This window comes from Camelus dromedarius, chromosome 4 (assembly GCF_036321535.1).
Source record: "Camelus dromedarius isolate mCamDro1 chromosome 4, mCamDro1.pat, whole genome shotgun sequence".
Classification (NCBI taxonomy): domain Eukaryota; kingdom Metazoa; phylum Chordata; class Mammalia; order Artiodactyla; family Camelidae; genus Camelus; species Camelus dromedarius.
In genome coordinates, this window is record NC_087439.1 from 47,972,281 (window position 1) to 47,997,175 (window position 24,895).

At 34.2% G+C, this 24,895-nt stretch overlaps 1 protein-coding gene across 2 annotated transcripts in view; it reads right to left on the reverse strand.

Moving 5' to 3' along the window:
- Positions 1-575: 575 nt before the first annotated feature.
- The window catches only part of OLA1 (Obg like ATPase 1), a 138,666-nt gene continuing 114,346 nt past the window's right edge, over positions 576-24,895 (reverse strand). For both annotated transcript variants that reach the window (XM_031451681.2, XM_031451682.2), the window contains exons 8-11: positions 7,388-7,528; positions 6,605-6,701; positions 4,429-4,551; positions 576-1,089 (exon numbers count right to left, since the gene is read on the reverse strand). In XM_031451681.2, coding sequence (XP_031307541.1) covers positions 988-1,089; positions 4,429-4,551; positions 6,605-6,701; positions 7,388-7,528 — 463 coding nt within the window. In that variant the 3' untranslated portion in view covers positions 576-987. The remainder of the gene's footprint in view (positions 1,090-4,428; positions 4,552-6,604; positions 6,702-7,387; positions 7,529-24,895) is intronic.

The window sequence follows — 24,895 nt, forward strand, 5'->3', positions numbered from 1 at the left end:
ACTTACATACATTAAAATTTCAACTGGTCTTAAAGTATTTTAACAGCAAGTATAAAAAAAGTTTTATAATTTTCAAGGTCTAATCTTTTTAGCAATGAACTCTTTATACTCACTCTAAATCGAAACAAAAGTATAACCCACCAGATATGAAAGGGTTAGTTTTCACAATAATTTCATAATTTCAAAGGAATGATTAAAAATGAGCGCTCTCTTCAATATGGTCAGAACAACAAAAACAACAACAAATTCTTTAATTTTTGAAGCAGACTTTTTTCCAGCATTATTTTCTTTTTGGTCACAGTCACGTATGTTACATCCTTTGGAATATCGTTGCTATCATCTGTCAATAAATGTCCATCTACAAATTAACTAACTTTCTTGAGAATAGCCCCTGTATACTATTCTTCTGATTCCCATGAAAGACCCACTTTTAAGACACAATTCCAGCTGCCCCACATGCCAGTTACTGTGTCATACACATGCCTTAAAATTCTGTAATCAGCAACCGCCAGGTGCCATATCGCATTCAGCACACCACAGTCAGTCAATACAGACATCCCCAAGCACACCAAGGCTGGTTTTGTCAAATGTTTTATTGAGTGTAGACATCTGGAGTACTGTAAAACATGCATTATCTGTAGATTCAAAAAGGAGCAAGCCACATTGTCCTCACTGTCAAATGTGTCAGGCTTGGCATACATGATGGAGATTAATGAAGTATCATGAGAGTAATATGGTTCCTGAAAAGCTTCTACAATTTGGAGTAGGGTCTTAATCACATGAAAAGCAAAGCTGTTCACATTTAGTGAACTCGCATTTCATTGGAGGTACACAGTATTTTAATTTTAAAACAAATAAAAATAATTCTGTTTGTAGAAGAGTCCCATCCCCCAACTCTATTTGCCCCTTCAGTTCTCAGAAATTTTAATTTTAAAAAAAGCATATGCCTTTTGGAACTTGCATGTTTATCTGATCAATAATTAAAATTTATTTCTTCTTCGGTTGCTGAGGTGTATTAAATTTGAAGAAGATAATATCTCCATCTTCAACAATATAATTTCTGCCTTGTTGTCTGTACTTTCCAGCAGCCTGTAAATAGGAAATACAGAGGAAATGGGTTATTTCACAATTCAATACATGAGGTAAATGGTAGGAACACATGCAAAAAGTATTATACTTCTTGGGTCATACTAAAGGGAAAAAAAAAAAAAAAGAAATATAGGAAGGCATACAAGTTCAAAACCAGACTTGGAGAGAAGCAAAGTATTCCTGATTCGGGCAGCACTAGACTTTCCATATATACATAATCATAATGTATTCTCCACTAAATTGTTGGTACATAAATGTAATTATACCAATATCATTAAGTTTCATTACATGCTGTTTATGGTACATTTCTGATGTGTCTGCAAACATCCGGCAAGTCACTGTAACAAAACAGATCAAACCAGGCAGAAAAAATAATTATACAACTAGGTTAAAGCCGCTTCATTTGCTTAAAGAAATTCTTTGGTGATATCGATGATGCCAAAAAGACAGTTTGCTACAAGGAAAACTATTATCAACTGTAAGGTACAGATTTTTAATTAATTTCCTTGTGGCTTTTAATTTAGTCTCAACAATAGCCATACATAGTGGTGTAAACTAAAATTCATCACAGAGAAGTTGAGTGACTTATGGCCCTAGTTACAAGTAGACTCTAACAGGTTGGAACTGCAAAGACATTTTTTTTTCACTTGTAAATTAGTCGGCAAAGCAACTGATTCCACCTGCTGGCATGCAGATGAAGACAAGCAATCTGCTGGTAATTCTAATACAAACAAGCAGCGGGTCCCGAGACCCAGGTTCACCCTGTGGCACAGCACACACCCTTCATCCTAAGCACAACAGGCTCTTCAACATCTATGACATCCACACTTCCCACAGTACACAACCAACCCAGTCCCACATGACCACACACTGACCATGCAACATTGAGGACTTCAGGATCTTTTGGAAAAAATTTTCAAAAGCATTTTCCTTCTGTTGGAATTTACTGACAACACGAAACCTTTGCCCAACAAGATTAGTACTTCCCTTTGAAGATACTGATAAGAGTGTTCACAGTCAAGTCCAATTATATTAATCAGAAACAACACTAAGAAAGATCATACATCTGAAATTAAAATCAACAAATCAGATCATAGAGCCCTAGAAAGCATATTCCAATTATCTAGACCATATATAAAAAAATCATTTACTAATAATAAGTGCTATTAAAATGATGCTAATTTTTAAAAAGCCAATATACCATAACATTAAAAAAGGCACACACAGATGCTCTGACATGATTTTTGTAAAGGTGTGATGTATGGAACCCCATATGCTACTTATTTTGAGAATCTAAAGCCCAATGCTATAAAACTATATAGACAATTTAAATCAAACACATATTGACATGGTATATTAATATAAGTTTATATACTTTGTTATCACTCGTTTACTACTAATTAAAGGTGACAGTGTTCCTTTAAATTCTCTAGAGACCATTTAATCCATTTCCACTGCTATCAGAAACACTGGTTGAGAAAAAAAATCAATACCCATTTGTGAATCTTGAGTATGTATTAAACAAGACACGTCTAACCAGTTCATTTGCACTTGAAAGCAGCCATCTGTAGAAGCCAGCTTTGCCTAAGCAGATATGATTGCTAATAATGTGATATCCCTGTAGACTACAAAGCCCACACAGAGCTATTCAGTATATAGTTCACAGCACTGGCATTAAATTAGTTATGCTGCACTGGTGTTAGAAATACATATACATACATACATACACAAATACACAATCTTGGCTCTCAAACCTAAAATCTACTTGATAATATGCAGGTACGTATTTGTTGAATATAAGAACGTAAAGCAATTCATAAATGCTTTATTTTATTTGGAGCTCAAATTTTGAAATGTTAGTTTTAGAGATTAAAAAAACCTACATAAAATACTTAATGGTATTCTAAGCTGAAAAGTCAGAGGTCAATCTTTTCCAATTTATAGTATAAAAGCTCCCAGTTAGTGTTAAGCAATTCTATAAGCAGGCAATATCATTTTATTGTGTATTATAAAATTTCTCTGTATTGTTAAAAGAAGTATTCACAACTTATATATCTTTCAAGTTTATTACAACATAGACATCTATTTAAGGATTGGTAAAACAAGCTTATCCCATGACAGCATAAAAAAGAAGCATCTGATTTCTGAATTCCAGTAACAGAAAAACATCCTTATTTTAATCATCTTTACTCTATGGAAAAAAATATACGCCAGCATGATGTAGCATGTTGAAAAATAATCTGAGATTTTTCAAGTCTAATTTGTATTCCTGACAAAGTTCAATCTAAATACACTATATTTTCATACCCATCTATTGACACAGATGACACCATCGAAAAGTTAATGACTTTATTTAGCTGTAAACTGTAACTTCTTTCACTTCTTTAAAAAAAAAAATAGCTCTCATTCCACACTGAACCAATTATACCAAGATTTCCCCCTCCTCTTCCTGGGGTTCCAACAGTTCTATTAACGTCCTGCTGTTGAGTATCAGCTTTCCAATGATACCAATGAGAATAAACTAAACTTCAAATAAACTTTTTTGCATTTCTTTCAAATTATGCAATAGTAAACACAAGAGCGACTTCTAAATTCTTTAACATTTTCTGTGGTAGTCTTCAAATAACAAATTAAAGATAAAGAGGCCCTCTTACGATGTCACTTTAATCACTTGACCTATCTATCAATTAGAGAGGACACATACCTAGTAGATTTTGCTAGGTAAAATCTAATAAAGCCAAACAAAATCAAGCCTGCAGCAGAATTTACATTTAAAAAATCATTTATTACTCATGTATAACATAGCTTCAGTATTAGTGGATGCAAATCAAATTATACTTATTAGCTAAAATAAAGCACAATTTTGGACCTGCCCTCTAGTGTTGAGAAAGCAAATCAAGTTCTCAAAGATCTTAAAAAAAAAAAAAAAAAAAGTACAACCATGAAGTTTCAGCAAGAACAGGTTTTGTTTAACTAAATTCATATTGCTTTCTTTGAATTAATCATAAGCATACATATACTACTTTTATTTCAGATCTTCAAATGTAGTAAGTATAATTTTTCATTGGCCATCAGTGAACAAATTCTTTGAAATTATTTATAATTACTTAAAGCTAGTTTTTAAAAAAAATTTCAGTTTTAGAAAAACACCACAGAATTACTGACAATTCATACATTTAAAAAATTGTCTAAAAGCACATAAATATCTACAGCTCTTCAATCAGTTGATAGCAACACTAACACTGACACACAGTTTAAAAGACAGTTATTCATTTTAATCATGAGTATCTTCATATTAGCAAAGATTATAAAATGTGAAACTAGAAAATAATTCCTTACCTTGACCGCATTTTCAGAACCTTCCTCTTTAAAATCTTCGTATTTCATCACTTCAGCCATAATGAATCCTTTTTCAAAATCTGTATGAATCTTTCCTGCAGCTTGAGGAGCCTTCGTCCCTTTCTTTGAAAAGATAGACCAGAGAAAACTAATTGCATTTAAGATGATTGATGGTAAGCGTAGAGTTTCTTTTCTCTGATCTGCAGTTGGGCTCAACTTAAAGTTAGTTTAATATCAGTTAAGATGCCAAATATATAATTAGAACATTTTCAACACTGGGTACCTCTGCGCAGCAGACTTAGCACAGACAGATCAGTAGATATTAAAGAAGCGTGGCTTTGTTTTTCCTAACAGTCATCCACAGATTTATCGATTTAGATGCAGTGGTCTGGTTTTGGCGTAGGTTTCATTTCGATTTTCTATTCTTCACAGTGGAAAAAATAAGGATTTTAAAGTAGCTTTCAAGGTGAATTATCAAAGGATTTAAAAAGATAAAAAGCCTTTGAAATTTCAGCTCATCTAAAGAACATATAAAAATCAATATATAAAGGAACATTTTAAAGGCATTTCCAACAAATCATATAATCTATGCTCAGCAAATAATTTTGAAATCGTCATAAAATTTTAATAATAAAATTCTGAACACTTTACATAATGCACCCTGCCTCTAACCATCATGAAGGAAAATTCAAGTTGATACAGGAAGAGAAATGCCTTATAATTACCCCATATGTTAAATTACAAGGACATACATTCCAGACACACAGAACCATGGAAAGATATCTGAGAAATAATGGTGACCTAAAGGCTGCTTAATAAAGCATGTTAAAGTGATAAGGAGTCTGACACTATAAAGCACAGTTTTTACAATAAAAGATGTATTGGGTTAATATGGCTACTCACTGATGCTTACCTGACTAAATATCTTAGCACATTAAATCATGGATACTTACAATCAGTCTTAAGATAAACCAGCTTTCACATTTTCAAGCCTAGAACATGTTTTCTTTCCTGCTGCACATGCTTAAGTTTGGAAGTTTTAAGGCTTTAAAATATATAGTAAAAATAAACCCTGGCAATTTGTTTAGCAACTCAGATTTGCTTTGACATTATTTTCCAAGTCTGTATAAAAGGACCTTAGTTAGAAGTCAATCAAACTTTTTTTTTAACAAGGGAAAAAGGAGATCAAAGAAAAGTGAATCTCACTTTCACACAACGCATTTAACATTATGTTGAACTGACTCCATGTTCCTATCCATCTTAAATCAAAATAAATGCAACAATAAATTAAGGTAGTCAGTAAAAACAGAAATCAAAGCAGCCCTACATTTTTTTCATGTAGCATACATTAAAAAAGTATAATAAAAGAATGAATAAGACATTGAGTATTTCTAAAAGTTCTGACATTATTTTTATATTCTGTAACACTATTTCAGACCTCATGTATTTCAAAATATTTTTTAAGAGTAACCACCATATCACAATGTATTTTCATTTAAAAGCAACTCATTACAGTTCAGTTTCTATTGTCCTCTGGGAATAAATTAGTCATTCTCTCTGGTTGTAATCAGTTATACATCAATATTTAAAATACATATCACATTATTAAAGAAGACTGAGTATATAACATTGCAAAAATAAACACTATTTCTATGAATTCAAATAAAAAAAGGCATGAATTATCACACATTGAGTTTAGCTCTTTGAGCCTAACTGTGTATCTATGAAGAGCATAATGATGTCATATTGCTTTTATTGCTGAAAATGTAATCCGAGCAAAGCAAAGGAGGAAAGAACCACCCGCAACCCAAACAAACTTAGCGAATACAAAATGAAAAGCAACATCAATTTCACTGCAGACAAACCCAGTCACACAGATTAAGCAAGCACAATACTGGTGCGTCTTATCTCTGACCACAGGAGGAGGGTAGACAGATTCTACAGGATGAAGAAATTCAGACTATGTAATAGGCAGAATCAATTGTTACCTGCCTCAATCAATGCCGCTCCACTTTCACTGTTCAGCAGCTCACAAATAATTAAAGTTATCCTGGACAAAAACCTCATCTGTAATGACTAGCTAACCGCCACCATGACAAACTTCAAAGTCAGTGATATCAATCTGAATTCAATAGTGTGGAACTGGATATAGCTGATGAATAAGTATGAATCTTACCCTGATGGTCCATGCACGCACTTCATCTGGGCCTGCAGTGAAAAAGTATTCTAGTTGGAGTGCTGCAAACCCAGCCTTAATGATCTTTGGCAAAGCGCTGAAATAAAATGAAACAAATTCACTCAACATATAAGTTGATTGTGCCAGAGATCAGTACAGAGCTAAAATTATGCATTTCAAGCAGAAAATGTTAGAGATATTAGTAAATGACCATTCTTCTTTTATAATACACTTGAGGAGGTCAGAAAGCATATAACTATTCCTAAAAAATCCCTTCTAAAATTGGTTTTAATTGTTAGTCTAAACATATCATTTTGAATTGTTTACTGTAAAACCCCCAAAATCTGATCTACCCATTCTTTGATTAATTTCCTCCAATATCAATTATTTCCAGGATGTGGGTCATGAAAGCAAAATTATTTGATTGAAATCCAATGTTTAAACAATATATTACTGTTACTCGGAAAAAATTAAGGCAACTGATTCACCCTTTCCCCTCCCCCACTGAACATGACGAAAGAGTTTTGGCGATCATTCCTTCTCAAAAATATACATAACTAATACCTATGTTATAATTAAAACACTGTGGAGAGATGACAGATGACAGTTAAAAACTTAATTTAAAATAAATCTTTTCACTCTGTCTCATGGTAAAGAAAGGAGAAGATTCCCTCTTTATAATGGTAATTACTCTGTCATTTATTATTCTATCAGCGCAAGCAATTAAATTACTGCAAGGAAATAGTTGATAATAAAGTGTAGGGAAAATGAATGCTAATTAACCTTTGTGTCATGTTCGCTTCCAGATACTTCTGTCTCTCCTCAGCACTCAATTCTTGCAACTTGAGTTCCAAGGCCCCACTAAAAGGAATGACCAAGGCACCTGGGTCATACTTGTCCACCCACTCTTTAATTTTTATCAACCTGTAGACAAAAAAGGGCACAACATTATCTTGTAGTGCATGCATGACTGTACCACATTCATTATTATCAAGTAGCACATACATATTCATAAGAATTGCACGGTTTTATGATGCCATCTTTTTGTGTATAGCTTTCCAAGGTCAAGGCATTAACAGGCAGCAACTGCTTCAGGTATACGCCATAATATTTTACTGTAATCTAGTTTTACTTTAACACATTATCTATAGGAACTATTATACAAATATTTTTAAACTTTTTAAAGTTATACTAAATTCATTCAGCACTAATACCTGTGACCTTGAAAATCTCAATGTTATGATTTATTATTTTCTCTACTTTACAAAGTAAATTTTTACAAAGCAAAAACACAAAGTTCTGTTATGTATAGGAATCACACCTAAAAGTGTCATTGAATTTTGAAGAGCTCTGACAAATAAATAATTTGTTACACCCAGATAGCTGTATGCCTGGTTCAGTTCCTTCTTGGACTAACAAGAGCTTATCATTGTCACTGGTTTTTAGGGAGATTTTTGCCAATCAAAAAAAAAAAAAGTGTCCAGAAATATAGATTTACAAACTTAGTTGATTGTGTACATATTGTTTTTATGAATCTCACTTTTGTAGGATCATGAATAACAGAACTACAGAGGAAATGAATTCCTTTAATAGCAAAGGGTTTGGAAAGGCAAGTTAGGAAATTGACACCAAGTGTTACCTGAAAAAAATTATTGAGTGATTTTTTTTCTTCCAAAGCATGGAATGTTTTAGCCAAGTGGTAGTTAGAATATAAATGAAATAAGTATAGTGAATGCATTAACTAGGTTCTGGTCCTACAACTTTGCTAGCTTTTTATTACTGGGCAGGTTACTAAACCTTTTTAAGCCTCAGTTTCCTTATCTGTGGAGATAATAATAGTACATATTATATTGTAGGTAAAGAACCTAGAAGGGTAAAGTTTGGTACATAGTAAACAAATACTAACAGCAATTACTATTATTCATTTTCATTCTCAGGTAACCATAGCATATAGGACTATGATTCTGGAGTAGAGCTTAGTATACAACTGGATATAGATTTCATAGTTTAATGTATATCATAGTCTTACACAGTTCCACTTCTCTCCCATATTTAGATCAAGGTTTTAATAACTACCAAGGAAAAAAACTGGCAGGAAACCTTAAATAAACAATGCAAATGTCACTTTTGTGGATAAGAAACACAAGAACTAAACCACAAATTAATCAACACTCACTTATGAAAGAAAATGGCAGGGATCAGAATTATTAGAAAATTTAAAATATGCCCTATTGAGTAGAATTTAGGATGGGATAAAGAAAGGAAAAATTCACACAGTAGTTTGCACATGTTTGTTATACAGGCTAACCAATGATTCACTTATTTAATATGTTATCAGTTGTTTTTGATCTTTGTATTATTTTTTCTTTTCGGTCACATCCTAAAAATAATGGACCAATCCCTAAGATTTATTTGGGAATAAAGTATGTGTCCTTTAAAACAGGGAATACAAACCAGCTATTTTTTTTATGCAAAGTCATGAAGCAAAGGTTAAGGAAAAAAATGAAAATTTAAATTGATACTTCTGCCTTTAACAACATGAGATTCTAAGTCACTTTATAGACTTACACTATTCAAATAAAGCTGTACATTAAAAATGTTCTCATCAATGGTTTAGTAACATACACTTACTATACAAGTCAGAATAAAATATGTAATTTAAAAAAAAGAAAATCACATACCAAATATAAATTCAATGAAAGTGAAATAAAACAGGCCAGGTAAAAGGATAATAGAAAAATATCAAACACATTTTATTTCATAAATATGGTCAAAATAACTAATAAAACTAGAACTGTTATGAGACAACAAGATAAGAAATAATTACTTTGGCTAAAACATCAATTCAGAATAACAATAGTTCTACCCTGTCATTTTAACAGCCTTTCCTGCAGATTCCTCAGAGGGATTATTTGCATTCCTCAGGTGTTCTATTGTACAATTCAGATGAATAAAGACTTACAAATCATTCCTCTACCGCCAATGTGAGACTTTGATCTGGTGAATACACCATTGTACCTTAACTATAATTGGCAAAAAACCTGACAGTGTAGAGCATCACAAGCTTAATAACAAAGGAGAATATCTCAAAGTGTTGACAGATGATCTTCATAATGCAGAAGCAGAGCTGGTACATTTTAGCAATAAATGAGCACTGAGGTCTAAAGGTCTCTAAAGTGACTGACATCAGACCTGCTACAGCCTCACTAAAAGAAAAAGGTACCGTAGCACTCTCCGTAAAGTGAGTTAGGTCTTTGCCTGCAAGCTTTACTTTTGTGACTTTCACTGTCATAGAAAACACAGGGAAGATGAAAAGTGAGTTAGGTTCTTTGGCTGTCTGCTTTACTTTTGTTACTTTTACTATCAAACAAAAGTGAGAAATGCCCCAAAGTGATTTTTAATTACATATTTCAAATAAGCCTTGGGTAATTAAAAATATGAACTGATTTCAAGAGTACAGACTGAAATACATATAATATATCTATTAGGCCTGATGGTTACAAGAGTGTGATAATGAGGCCAAGATCACAAGTTTGAACCCCATTGGGACCAGTTACCTTTTGCAGAAAAATGTCTATTCTATTGCTACAAACCATACCCCAAACTACAGTTAGTCATTTCAAAAATGTCTGTTACGGGCAGATGAGGGCTATTTCAGTACCATTACTAGAAAAACAATTTCAGGTACATTCTGTCAAAGTGACTGAATAATAATCTCTGTATACAAATGTTAGCAAATATCTAAAGAAAACTATTCAATTGTTTGTGACCAAAATAATAATGATAATGATATTATCATAAGATAATCAAATTATATGAGGGGAGAAGAAACAGTAAAGACAGTACACTCCCAAAGAGTTAAACTGTAGACTTCCATAGCATTCATTTCACAAACATATACGAACAGATTATTGCATAAAGCTGGAGATTACTCATAAAGAGATGGAGCCACAATGGTTTCCCCAAAGTCTTATGATTGATAAATGGAAAGAGGAACTGCCATTAATTGTATTTATCTTCCTAGTAATGATTCCACAGAAAGTGAACAAAGCAGGGACAATCAATTTTAAGGCTAAAAGGGTGATGCTTTGAGATACACTGGCAAGTAGTGATGTGTTAAGAGTCTTCAAGCAGAATGAGATCTTTAATATTAAATTAGTATTAGATTTCTAAAAGATTGTCTCAAATTTACCTTTGGTCTTATAAGCTGACCTTATCCAGCCTTGAAATTTCAGATTCCATAATTTGATTTTCCTAGGGTTAATTTACGTGGTTTGTATATCTCTTCCCAGATACTAATTTTATTTCTAAAAATTACATTTCAAAATCTACCTGCTCTTTTTTGGTAACATTTTACTCTTGTTTCATAAATTCTTATTTCTTTTCAATATTTTTAAAAGATTAATTTAAAAGTTCCTTCAGAGAGTGCTAATTAATTCTAGTTTCTTGTGTGTAACTCTGTCCCCTACCACTTGTCATCTGCTAACGAACTCTCAAAATAGTTGGTTCTTGTGTATAGGCTGTGATGTTCTTGAATGTGTGGTCATTTGGCAGAAGCTGTTATGTTTCAAGAGAGACTGTGGTCAACTCCTGGGTTGCTGAGATGTATCAATGCGGTAGTTTTGTGGTTGTTTCTTCCAGGCAAAGACCTTATGGAGGGTCTTGGGCTCTGGATCATTTTGAGGCCTAGTGTTTCTGCACTAGGTTATTGGCAATGCAAATTAAGACCCCCTTCCTTCTTACAGTGCAGTTCCAGTCTATAATTTCCTGAGAGTAACAGTTTTCTCCCTTTTCTGGAAGGGGTGGGAGTTGGGGGGTGCATTTTTCTAGTATTTAATCGTGGAAAGAACAGTTCTTTCTAGGCTTTATGAGTGAGCTTCCTTCCAGCACCTGTAGCCTGAGGCCTGTGCTGAGTCTTATTCCTATATAGACACCAAGGCCTCTAAGCCATGTAAGCTCAGCTTCCCCTGAGGGCCATATACTGTTGAGTTCACCTACTATGATCACTGAGCTTTCCTCTTTGTTTTTGGCACCCAGAGAATCCCTTTTCCTGCTTTCAAGTCCTACTGTGTACTAAAAATACCACACATCATCAATACTATCCTTTCCTGGTTATTTTTCTAATGTTTCTATATATTAGAAACAAGAAGGGAGGTTCCTGTATTGGCTCTGTCCACCCTCTTCACTGGAAGCTCCCTGGACTAGATAGAGTTAAATCCTCCATTTTATTATGTCCTAATACAGCAGCTTTCAAACTTTTTTTGATCATTACCCACAAGAAGAAATAGATTTCATACTTGATTCTAACATATGGTACACAGACTCATTAACTTCATACTCATATCCAAATTGAGACTTCTTACAAAACAGTACTTACCTTTAGAATGGGAAAGAGAGTAATCTCAATGGTGCTATTTGATATTCTGCATAAACCTAAATTCTTGCAACTTAAACTCCTGAGATCATTTTCTCTAATGTACTTTAATAAGAATTTTAATTTATTCTTTTCAACATTTTGTGTCCAACTAGCCATTCAACTACAAATGGTAATAAATACCATAAACCTGCACTAAAATTAATACCACAAACAATATACAGACTGAAAAATATACCATAAACAATATTCATTCAAGGTCAAAAATTAGCTCTAGAAAACCCAAGTTCCCAACTCTTCAAAATTCTTTGTTTGAATTAAGTTATTAGAAGGGGGTTATTAAGGAAGTCAGTAGGGAAAAAAGAGGGAGAAAGAAGAAATACCAAAAAACTCTAGTCCGATTAATTGATCAGTGTCGGAAATCTAATCCCTCTTCTAAAAGAGATACCCATCTTTCATGTATATAATAGATGTCAAGTTTCAATGGTTTTGTCTGGCTTTATGGACTTGTACAGAACAATTAAACTTTACTCCTCCAAGTATGGTCTTATCTCTTGGGTGCTTCCTAGAAAAGCAGAATCTCAGAATCTGCATTTTAACAATATTCTCAGGTATTTCATATGTATGTTAAGCTTTCAGAAGCACTGAACTAAAGGACTTTGAAAATAAAAGCACATTAACTGAAAGCATAAAATGTCTGAGATAACTCTGCAGCCAACTGATAACTAAGCAGATACTAACTACCTTATACCACTGATAAGAGAGAAGTGAGAATAATAGAAAAACACCTGCTTATATCCCTCAGGCTCAAAACCAAGAGGAAAAAGTCACTAGAACTTCAGGAAGTATAAGGGGAATGTTTGCTCTGAATCCCCTGCAATGTCAGAGAAGTTTTAGATTCACAGTAAAAATGATTAGTTTAGACCGAATTACTATGGTCAACAGCTCTTACTTTATAAGACCCAAGTATGCCTCTCTTATTCTAATAAGCCTCAATATCTGGAAAAATATCTGTAGTAAGTTAGCTTCGGAATCTAGATTCAAATGATAAGAAATGATTATAAAGCAAGACTTTGTGGAATCTGAATCCATAACAAGTAAAAGAGATATTACCACAAATTATTACCTATGAGGACCTCACAGAACCACTGTCTGAGAAACCCCATTCATTTTGCAGTCACTATATTAAAATGGCATTTGTAAACACACACATACAGGAAATAAATTCTCGGGAAATAGACATTCTTTTTGCAGCAAATAAGTGAAAACTGGGCTTCAGATTTTCCGTTTCAAGGATTAACAAGCTTTCTAACTCTAGTGGTAACTGGAATGTTATGAAGAAATTAAAATGAGTGTTATGACAAGCAGACAAACTTAAAAGCAAATTAGAAAACCTGGGAAATACTTATCCCAACACCTTGGGCTCATCATGACTTTGGGATTTAATTCTGAATATGCTTAAAAAGAGAAGATAATACAAAGATAAGACATGCAATTAATCTACATGTGATGAACATGTAACAACTCTACGGAGGTATTTTCTATGTTCAGCAAAAAGGCTCCATTAAAAAAATCATCTTGCAATGAATAAACAAGAGGAAACATCAGGATGAATCCTAATTACTTTGAGCAAATTATAGTAATCCCATTCTCCAGCTAGCAATGTCTCTGAGAGTGGGCATGTGAACCAGTTGTGGTCAACAGGGCATGAGAGGAAGCCTGCTAGGGGCTTCAGGAAAAGATTCTGAAAGGCTCATTTGACTCTTAAACAGGGAAAAGACGAGCGTCTGGATCTTATCTCTAGAATTCTAGCAGCCCTACTGTGACCAGAAGAATGGATGTGAGGAAAGATGAGAAAAACCCTTGTTCTTGAAACTATTACAGCAACACTGAATTAACCAACCCTGGAGACAAACTTCCTTGGGTCTAACTATCACATATTGGGACTGTCTTTGTTATTTGTAGCTGAAAGCATCCTGATACTGATAAGACCACATTTTGATGTTGTCCTCATTTAAGTATATGATTGCATCTCCTCTTAACTGGTCTAACTCTAATTTATTCTTTAAGAAACCAGCTCCTACAGAGCTTCCCCTGAGCTTCCATATGGATAGATGCTATTACCACCCTCCACCCTATACTATACATTGCCTATTTTAAAAATCTCCTCCCACAATCACAAAAACTTCTTGAGATCAGGGACTTGTCTTTGTTCCCTGATACATCTAAAGAACTTTCCTAGCACAACACTGGCACACAGTGAACGCTCAATATTTTCTAAATGGATAACAAGGTGGAAACTGCTTTGGCTAATAATCAGCTGAGTGACTACAGGTAGTAGTTAAGTTCTCTTAGCTTTAAATTACCCATCTGCAAACTGACGAGTAGTTTTCAACCTGTTCTGGGTTCCCTATAGGAGCTCCTTTCTGCTAGGAGGATAAAGGGTGGAAAGAGCAAGGGAGGGAGAATAGGGAGGTTATGGATCCTCTACTTTTGCATTTCAGCCAGAGCTGCATCATTCTTATGTGCTGGATTTCTGCATCAGTTTTCATAAGAAAGAGTTCTATTGTTTTTAACAACTCTAAAGTTCAACGATTGAACGATTCTTTATAGATGGCAAATTCTAACATTTTATGGCATACGCCAGAAAATCGAATGGACAAGCGCTGAAATCTTTAGGCACTTCAGATCGCTGCTTAGATGTTACTTTGCACCATCTTTTTTTTTTTTTCTAAACTTTTTTTTATTGAGTTATAGTCATTTTACAATGTTGTGTCAAATTCCAGTGTAGAGCACAATGTTTGTTATATATGAACATACATACATTCATTGTCACATTCTCTTTTACTGTGAGCCACCACAAGATCCTGTATATATTTCCCTGTACTACACAGTACAACCTTGTTTATCTATTCTACATTTTGAAATCCCAGTTCCTTCTCACCCCCTGTCCCGCTGGCAACCACAAGTTTGTACTCTATGTCTATGAGTCTGTTTCTGCTTTGTATTTATGTTTTGTTTTGTTTTGTTTTGTTTTAGATTCTGCATATGAGTGATCTCATATGGTATTTTTCTTTCTCTTTCTGGCTTACTTCACTTAGAATGACATTCTCCAGTAATATCCATGTTGCTGCAAATGGCATTATGTTGTCGGTTTTTATGGCTGACAAGCGCTGAAATGTTTAGGCACTTCAGATCGCTGCTTAGATGTTACTTTGCACCGTCTTAAAAAAAAAAAAAAGCCCCTCCTTTCCCATTTTCTGGCACTCTCTACTCCCTTACCTTGACTTATTTTTCTCCATAGCACTTAATATATTACTGTCAACGTTTAGTGTCTTTCACATAGCATTGATGAACCCACTCACCCAGTTATTAGGGCAAGGAACTTTTTGAATATTTTGTTCACAGCAATATTTCCAGAACCACTTATGACAGGGCCTGGCAGAAGTATATGCTCAATAAATGTTGGGTAGGTCAAAGAAAAGGAATGAATTAAGCTGAAAGTTAATCTAAAAAAGATTAGGTAAATGAACACTCAGAAATACATATGACTCTTATAGATTCTAGCTACCTGTTTCTTCTGCCAGAGTCAACCTTTAGAAATTAATAAGCTATAGATGACCTGACAACTGGGGGTAATGCATGTTTACTAGAATGGCAAAGTGAAAAACCATACCATATAACAGGAAGGAATTATAAGCTATAGATGACCTGACAACTGGGGGTAATGCATGTTTACTAGAATGGCAAAGTGAAAAACCATACCATATAACAGGAAGGAATTATATCTAATTCAGGTAAGGCTACACAAAGAAAAAAAATCATAGTGTAGTGGGGTTATTTTCATTCCCAAGGTAATCTATGGCTTGAACTACTGTAATTTAAGTTAGAACCATCAAGGTTCACTGCGAATGTACCAAAATGAGTGCCTCAAACTTCAAGATGTTCCCAGAATCTCAGGCTTCTTACCCCTTTCAAGGCTACAAAGTTATGATTTACATTCATACTAAGTGGCCCTAAGCAGGGTACAGTTTAGCAGTGTTTCTCAAAATAATTTCTGGACCACCTGTGAATCTAGGACTCTACCAAAAACCCCCTAGATTTATGATCTCTGGAAGTAGGAATTGTACCTAACCCTTACAACACTTTGCACTTTGATGTCTGAGAGCCAATATTTGTGAATCTCTGCCATTTCTCTGCATATTCTAATTTTAAATATTACACATAGAAAGATTCTGTAACTATAGTTGTCATGAGGTATGAAACCAACATTTGCAGTTTGAGACTATGAAACTCTGTTAGTTGCAAGAAAACTTCCCAACTATAATACGATCCTATAGATGAGATTAAATTACTTCTGGCCACAGGGTTCTGGGATAAACTATCTTTCCTTCCACTTTTGTGCAGACACCAGTTGATGCAATCCATAATCAAAACATGAACTTCTAGGGAGAGCCACAAATCTTGATTTAAGTATCACAGATAGAACATAAAATCTTTAATGTAGATGGTATCAGAAATGCGACGTCCATACCCAGACTACTTATGAAGATGAAGAAAGTCAAAAGGCTATCCTTGATCTCTTGGGAGAGATCAAGGAGAAGATACTTGGAACAAGAGTGAGTTTGTGTATATGTGGGGAATGGAGAGAGAGAGCATGTATTGCAACACGTGTTATTGTGGCAGTGTGCCAAAGAAACACAGTACCATAAAAATGATGAAAACTTCTGAATTAAGTCTTCATAAATTTAGACCAATCTCAAAAATGTTCTGGAACTAGTGGTGATGATGGCATAATATGGTGGATATACTAAAACTTACTTTAAAAGGGAAAATTCTGTGTATATTATCTTAAAAAATCCAAAGCTAAACTAAGAATTTAAAGATTTAAAAATGCTAACATTCTGCACAGTATGATCCTATAATGTCTATTCTTCCTGCAGAGATAGAAGAGATCAATAGATAAAGCAGAGATTTTGGAGTAAAGCAAATACTAATTCAAATGCCAGCTTAATCATATACTAGCTATAAATAACATTCTGGGAAAGTCATTCAAGCTTCCTGAACCTCAGTTTAATCACCAGTAACACAAATAATATACCCTTACAGGTTGATGTATTAAAGTGCCTAGAACCCAGGAGGTCTTCAAACATTAGCCCCCGATCTTAGCTGTCTCCTATCAGCAAGTGGGGTCATTCTCAACAGTAACTATAGAATTAATAATACCTTTAGACTACCTGCAAGTAAAGAATGAGAGTTCTTTTTAAAAATCAAGTCTGTACTTCTGAGAAGAAGTCTTGTCTAAACAACTTTTTATAGATAGGAAAGTAACTGGAAAGAATTCAAGCACAATGACTGCAAATATATATGGTAAATATCTATGTGTACTAATAAGCATTATGTTAGACCCTGGAAAAGCAACTGTGAAAAAGAGGGTGTAGGGTTGGGAGAGGAAAAACAGACAAATGCATAATTTTAAAAGGGCATGATAAGTGTTATGATAGGGGAAGTAATGTGCCACAGGCATGACAAGGAGGAGGGAATGCACAATTTCAGTAAAGGAAGATTTTGGCCTCATTAAAACCAAGAATTTTGGAAAAGGAAACCAATATATTTAATAGTCTTTTCAGTTATATAACTTTCTCTTTTTTTTTTAGGAAAAGTGAAAAGGAAAGGGTTTTTTGTTCATTATAGAGCTGGGATTTTGTGGGGCCAGTATGAAAGTTAAGAAACCCCCAGGGGAAAGATAAATATGGGTATGTATGTCCGAATCACTCTGCACAGACCTCCTCTCCCGTATAGATCCTTCTTCCTGAAGCTGTTCTTAATCCACCCACTCTGGAGGGTGCTTCCATATTCTAACAAAGGAGTCCATTCCTTCATGATCCTATTTATCCAAATTCTCTCACTATTTATTCATCTGGGATACATGTGAATTTCATAAAGGAGCAGACACAGAAGGATACAAACCCAAGGCAAATAGTCACTGTAAAAAAGGGAAAGTTGCTGTTTCTGTATCTTTGGAGAAAAGTGATTTGGGGACAGGGGAGAAGCAAGAAGCAATAAAAAAGAGAAGCACTCTAAAGCACACCTCAGTAATTGCAAATAGGCACATGCAATCATTCTTATTAACAGACATTTTCACAGGTGCTAAGTGGAACCATGTTAGATGAGAAATGAAGTGACTTTTCCCTATCCATGGTAAGCAGTCTGTGGCAAAACTACCAGCTGCTTCTGAAAGAAGACTTATTCTCTGTTTTAGGAATATTTATTTTAACATAATTTGGTGTGCATAGTCATATACAAAGTGCCAAATGGCTTAATGGAATATTTTCACACAAGAAAAGGGATACTTAGGAAACATGTGGGAGTAGAATCACATCTATCAAAATTTGTAGTTGGTTTCATAGCTTGTAGTTTGTCCTAGCAACTAATAATATACCAGAGTCCCTTATTTTACTGAAAAGACACTGTACACAAAATGAACTTTTGTAAATAAAATATAGAAGTTAATTTACTTTAATGCAAGGAATTCTATAATTAAAGGATTCCTATACACAATCCCTTTGCAAAAGGAGGTAAGTATAGAATATGGTTACAGAGTACTGAGGCCAGACATAGGAGGGATCCTAGTCACATCATGGAAACCCTCCAAAGTCTGCTTTCTCACCTATAAATGGAGATAGTAACAGCATCTATTTCAGAGGGTTGTTGTGAAGATTAAATGAGAAAGTGCACGTAATATGCTTAGCATGGTATCTGACACAAGGTAAGTGTCCAGTATATATTAGCAATTACTATTTATAAAGTGAAGAATGGCTTTGCCTTTTATGAACACCTCAATGTTCAAAACAATTTCTTAAACAGAATTGTGTTGCATATTTATCTGTTAATCAGATTTATCCGAGAAGGCAGGTCTAAGCACTAACCACTTCAAAAATTTTTTTAAAGGGATTTCTTTCCTGATTTCCTCCTCAAACTGTCATATTCCAGCAGATTCTAAAAAGGGGCAAAAAATTACTCAGGGTTGCAAGTATATATAAAAAATAGATTTGAAGTACATCAGTAGGACGTATACTTGACTTTGCTAAAATTCCTAAGCCAATAGTAATCAAAATAGTCGGTCTAGAAACCACTTGTTACCTGCCTCTGAGTATGCTTCTCACATCCTGTTCCCTGGCCATACTGGGAGATACAAAATTGATAAAACATTTATTCCTCTGCTCCCATTCCCAGTTCAAAGGTTTCTCTCTTCTGCCTTTACACATTGCCTGCTACATTTATCTACTGTTTTAAATAAAGTCACTTAAAAATGCCAAAAGTAATTTTATTAATGACACATTACAGTTAAATGCATATTCTTGAGTGGTTTCTCTTACTTTACAATAAGATTTCTGCTCTTAGAATACATCAAAATAATCACTATATATGAGAAATCAATGCAATGCAACTGACATAAGCCCATGTTTAATTTTGTTCCTAGTGGAGATACATCTTTTCTCTAATGATTAGTCTAACAGATATTAAAGGTACTCTATCTTTACATTGTAATCAAAGAAATAAAAATTAAAATAATATACCATTTTTTGTCTATTAGATTAGTAAAGGTTAAAGTAACAATAATACCCAGTGTTGGCTGGGGTTGAGGAAAATGTACCTTCTTGAATGGCTACACGGTGTTCATTGTACTTCATTTACACACACAAAAGTCAAATAACCTCAAAAAAAAAAAAAACACTGGGGGATCTGGATAATCAAAAGGGGTTAAAATTGAAATTATACTAAGAAATTATACAACTCAATATCAAAAAACAATCTGATTTAAAAAATGGACATAGAAGTTGAATAGATACTTCTCTGAAGAAAAAATACAAATGGCCAATAGACACTTATTACAGGAAAATGCAAATCAAAACCACAATGACATATCACTTCATATCTGTCAGAATGGCTATCATTAGAAAGACAAATAACAAGTGCTGGTGAGGATGTAGAAAAGGGAATGCTTGTGCACTGTTGATAGGAATGTAAATTGGTACAACCACTACAACAGCCACTACAGAAAACAGTATGAAGTTTCCTCAAAAAATTAAAAATATAACTACTATATGATCCAGCAATTCTGCTTCTGAGTATTGACCTAAAGAAAATAAAGGCACTAATTTGAAAAGATATATGAACCCTTATGTTCACTGTAGCGTTATTTATAATAGCCAAGATATGGAAGTAATCTATGTCCATTGATGGAAGAATGGATAAAGATGACACATGTACACACACAGGAATATTACTCAGTCATAAAAAAGAATGAAATCTTGCCATTTGCGATAACATGGCTGGACTTAGAGGGTATAACTATTCTAAGTGAAATAAGTCAGTCAGAGAAAGACAAATACCACATGATCTCACTTATATGTGGAATTTAAAAAACAAAACAAAATGAAAACAGACTCACAGATACAAAGAACATACTGGTAGTTGTCAGGGGGAGGGTGGGGGAGGTTGGGTGAAATAGGGCAAAGGGATTATTAAGAGGTACAAGCTTCCAGTTATAAAATAGACAGGTTATGGGGATGTAATTACAGCATAAAGAATACTTAATAATACTGTAATAATTTTCTATAGTGACAAATGGTTACTAGACTTATGGTGACCATTTCATAATGTATTTATTTGACTATCAAACCAGTATGTTGTACACCTGAAACCAACACAATATTGTATGTCAACTATACTTCACTTTAGTAAACAAATAAAATATAGCATATCAATATAATAACATATCACACGGTAATTAGAAAAAGTATTATAAAATATGTGCAAAAACATTCATGGTACATTAAGACTATTCACTCACACAAGAGATATTTATTAAAAATTTACTATGTGCCAGCAAAGTGCTGAGTTGGTAGGAATAAACAAGACAAACATTGTCCTTATCTTCACAGAACTCACCAAGCCAGCCTGTTGATCTCTTTAGGTATTTTAATGTATATTTGGGTACACCTGATAGGAAACAAGGAGCCACTGATGGCTCTTGAATTTTATATACACATGTAACCACTCTTCAAAACAGATAGAGAACAAATAGTTCCACATCCTTAGAAAGTTCCCATATGACCTTTCCAAGTCAATCCCCACTGCTTCTCCAAGATACTCTGTGTATTTTATTGGTGAGGTGTTATGACTTCCATCATATAAATATGCTACAATTTATTTATCCATTTTTCTAATGGACATGTGAGCTGCTTCCAGTTTGGGGCTATTATGAATAAAGCTGCTATTATTATTTTGTGTAAAAAAAACATTTATAACATATTAATATATTTTTCATTTCTTTTAGATAAATACTGAAAGTTGGAATTACTGGGTCAGAGGTAGATGTATACTTAACTCAAAAGAAACTGCCAATTTTCCAAAGTGTTTGTACCATTTCATATTCCCATCAGTAATGCATGACAATTCCTATCCTCTTCCATGTCCATATTTGGTGTTATTAGTTATTTTGATTTTAGCCATTTTAGTGATTATGAAATCATATATCACTGTGGTTTTAAACTGCCTTTCCCTGATGACTTAAAGATGCTGAGTACCTTTTCATGTTTATTTATATATCTTCCTTTGTCAAGCATATGTTTAAATCCTTTGCCCATTTTTATAACTAGGTTATTATATCATTTGTTCATAGAAATTTTAAAAATATATTCTGGATGTAAGTTCTTGGTCAGATATATGTATAGTGAATGTGTTTTTCCAGTCTGTGCCTAATCTGTTCATTTCCTTAATGGTGTTTTTTGGTGGACAGAAGTTATTCATTATAATGAAGTCCATTTTTTTCTTTTAATATTAGTGTTTTTGTATCTCATCCAAGAGATCTTTGCCTATCCCAAGTTGTGAAGATATTCTATGTTTCAATGAAGGTCACGGATTGAGAAAATGGCAGAGTGAATATATTTAAAGCAAATCAGAGTGCCTTGCATATGAAAATAAGCTACAAAGTCAAGGATGATAAGCTAGAAGGCTGTTACCCAACTCAAAAATGAAGTGATAAGATTTTAGTCTGGGTTGATAAGCGATGTAATGGAAGAGGAAGGAATGAGTTAGGGCCAGATTTATAAGAAAAAAGATAGAACTTAGTAATTAACTGAATATGATGTATGAAAGAACATATGCTAAAAAGATTTGAAGCACTTGAGCTTAAAAGGTTCAGAGAGTGCTGGTACTACTAACAAAGACAGGAAAGTTTAAAAGTAGATTCCACTGTGGATGTATCATAGGAAAAAATAAAGAGTTTAGTTTTGTACATATTAAGCTTCATAACGATAATGGAATAGCCAAATGGAGATTTCTTGTTGACAGTCAGGAATCATGAAACTTGAAAAGGGATAAGAGGAAAAACCAATGCTGCAGATTTGCAAATCATTAGCAGCGTGCAGTGCATCTCAGTAACATCCATGTACCAGCAGCACCAGCAGCACCGAGGAACTTGTTGGACTTGACAATTCTCAGGCCCCATCCCAGACCTAATGAATCAGAAATGCTGGCAGTGAAGGCAGCAATCTGGTTTTTAATAAACCCTCCGGATGATTTTGGTGCACACTAAACTTTGAGAGTCACTAGCATTACAAGTTGGAGTTGAAGGTATAAAAGTTAACAAGAGTCACTCAATTTACTAATCCCTAGGGAAGAGCCATGGCAGACAGAGAGAAAATTAGTAAAGAGAAGAGATTAGAAGTGGAAGGCTAATATGCCTGTCACGCATAAGCCAAGCAGGAGAGAGTATCACAAAGTTTCTAAGTACAGTTTATTCAGAAAGGAACAGAGACAGAAAGACAGAGACAGGTACACAGTATGGAGCCTTCTTCCATCTACTGTATACCTCTTCCTCCCCATCTTGCCTCCTAATGGGGTCATACTGTTTTGAGGAAAAATATTATTCAGGATATATTTTCCATACTAGTTTTCCTTTAAATAAGGAAAATCTGCAAACAAAATTAACACAAAAAATGCTACTACACAACCATATTTCTTTTATAAGGAAAGGAGAAAATGATGGGCATCTTATATATGTAATTTCATTTAATACTTATATAACTCTTTTCAGAAGAAGTACAGAAAAGGCTGCAGTGTGAAAGGCAAATGGGGTCAAAATAAGTTGTTCTAAAGACTGGAGAAATAACAGCATGCTTATATGCTGATGGAAATGTCCACTCAGGAAGGAAAAATTGATGCTGCAGGAGAGACAGAATGAGGAACTATTTCAGTAGATGAGTGGGGTTATATAATCACATGTACAACTGAAAGGCTGGCTTGGGCTAAGCACAGAGAACAGGGGTCAGCAAATCACTGCACATTTTTGCATGGCCCACAAGCTAAGAACGGTTTTTACATCTTAAATTGATTTCTCAAAACAACAACAACAACAACAACAACAACAACAACAACAACAAGGAAGACTATTTTGTGGCAGTGAAATTATATGAAGTTCAACGTCAGGGTCCATAAATGAAATCTCACTGGCCTGTGCCATGTCCATTTGTTTACACACTGTCTGTAGCTGCCCAAGCAGTACAACAGCAAAGGTGAGTGGCTGTAACAGAGACCGTGGTCCTCAAAGCTGAAGACACTGACTATCTGACCCATTGTAGAAATCATCTGTGGCTCCCTGGCACAGTCTACCCACTTGTGCTCTAAACTTCAGATGTATCTAACCAGAACAGATAGACTTCAAGTGACTTAGATATTCCTATTAATGAAGACTAAAAGAGTGGAAACATTAATGGATAAATTCAGCTGGCTTTATCCAGCTGGCCATTCAATCAATCAACAAAATTTACTGAGTCCAATGCCAAGTGCTGGAGATAGAAAATGAACAAAACAGGCACGGTCCTCAATCTTATGGAATTTAAATTCTTATGGGACCAAAAGACAGACAAATAAATGAGATGATATACCTTGTGGTAAGTGCTCAGGAGCAAATACACATGATGCTGTGAACAAAAGGGAGTCTGAGGATTACTCTAGGCAGAGTTGTTAGGGAAAGGGTTTCTGAGGAGGCCACAGGAGCCAACCATGGTGGGGAAGGGTTGTGGTAAACAGAAGGAGCAGACAATTAAATGTTCTTAGATTTCCACACATATAGAAACATGTCAGGACAGAGAAATTTATACATTGTGAGTAGCACATGCATGGAACACTTTCCCTGATGAATTTTCCAACGGTATTTTTACTACAAAGTACACACAGTGTAATCATACAATGGGTTCAAACGGTTTGGGAACAAAATACAAATTTGAAAGAAAAAAAAAAAACACCCAACACTGTATAATTACTTAATTACCCGAGAGATAGGAATGGTTCCAGAAAGCCATTTCTGCTTATCAGGTATATACAGTAACAGTCCTTTTTTTTTTAATGGAGGAGAAACATTCCATACAATGTAAGTTTTACAGGATACTGGCAAATGCAAACAGGCCAAAGAAAGTACAAATGGTAGGCATTTCTTAATTGCTTAAAACAAAGTTAAGCTTTTCTTACTATATCACAATAAATAAATACCAAAAATGATCATAAAGAGACAAACAATACTAGAAGTCATAGAATGTGCTTCAGTTGTAATTCATACATAGCTAATGCAGCATAACATACCAGTTGAAGCTTGACAAATGATAAGCTATGAACTTTGGGAAAGAGTTAGTGTCATTAGATGCTTGATTCTAATTTTCTTATTTGGCATATACCAAAGTAACTATTTAAAACACAACTTGTCCATTTTGTGGGTTGGTTATGTAGTTTATTCCATATTAAAATAATTAATTCCTTCATTATCTTGTTTTTCAGGCACAAATAAATTTCTACTTAGAATTTAAGCAGGTTAAGGAGTACAAAATAAAATGTTCAGTAATCTTTTAGATATT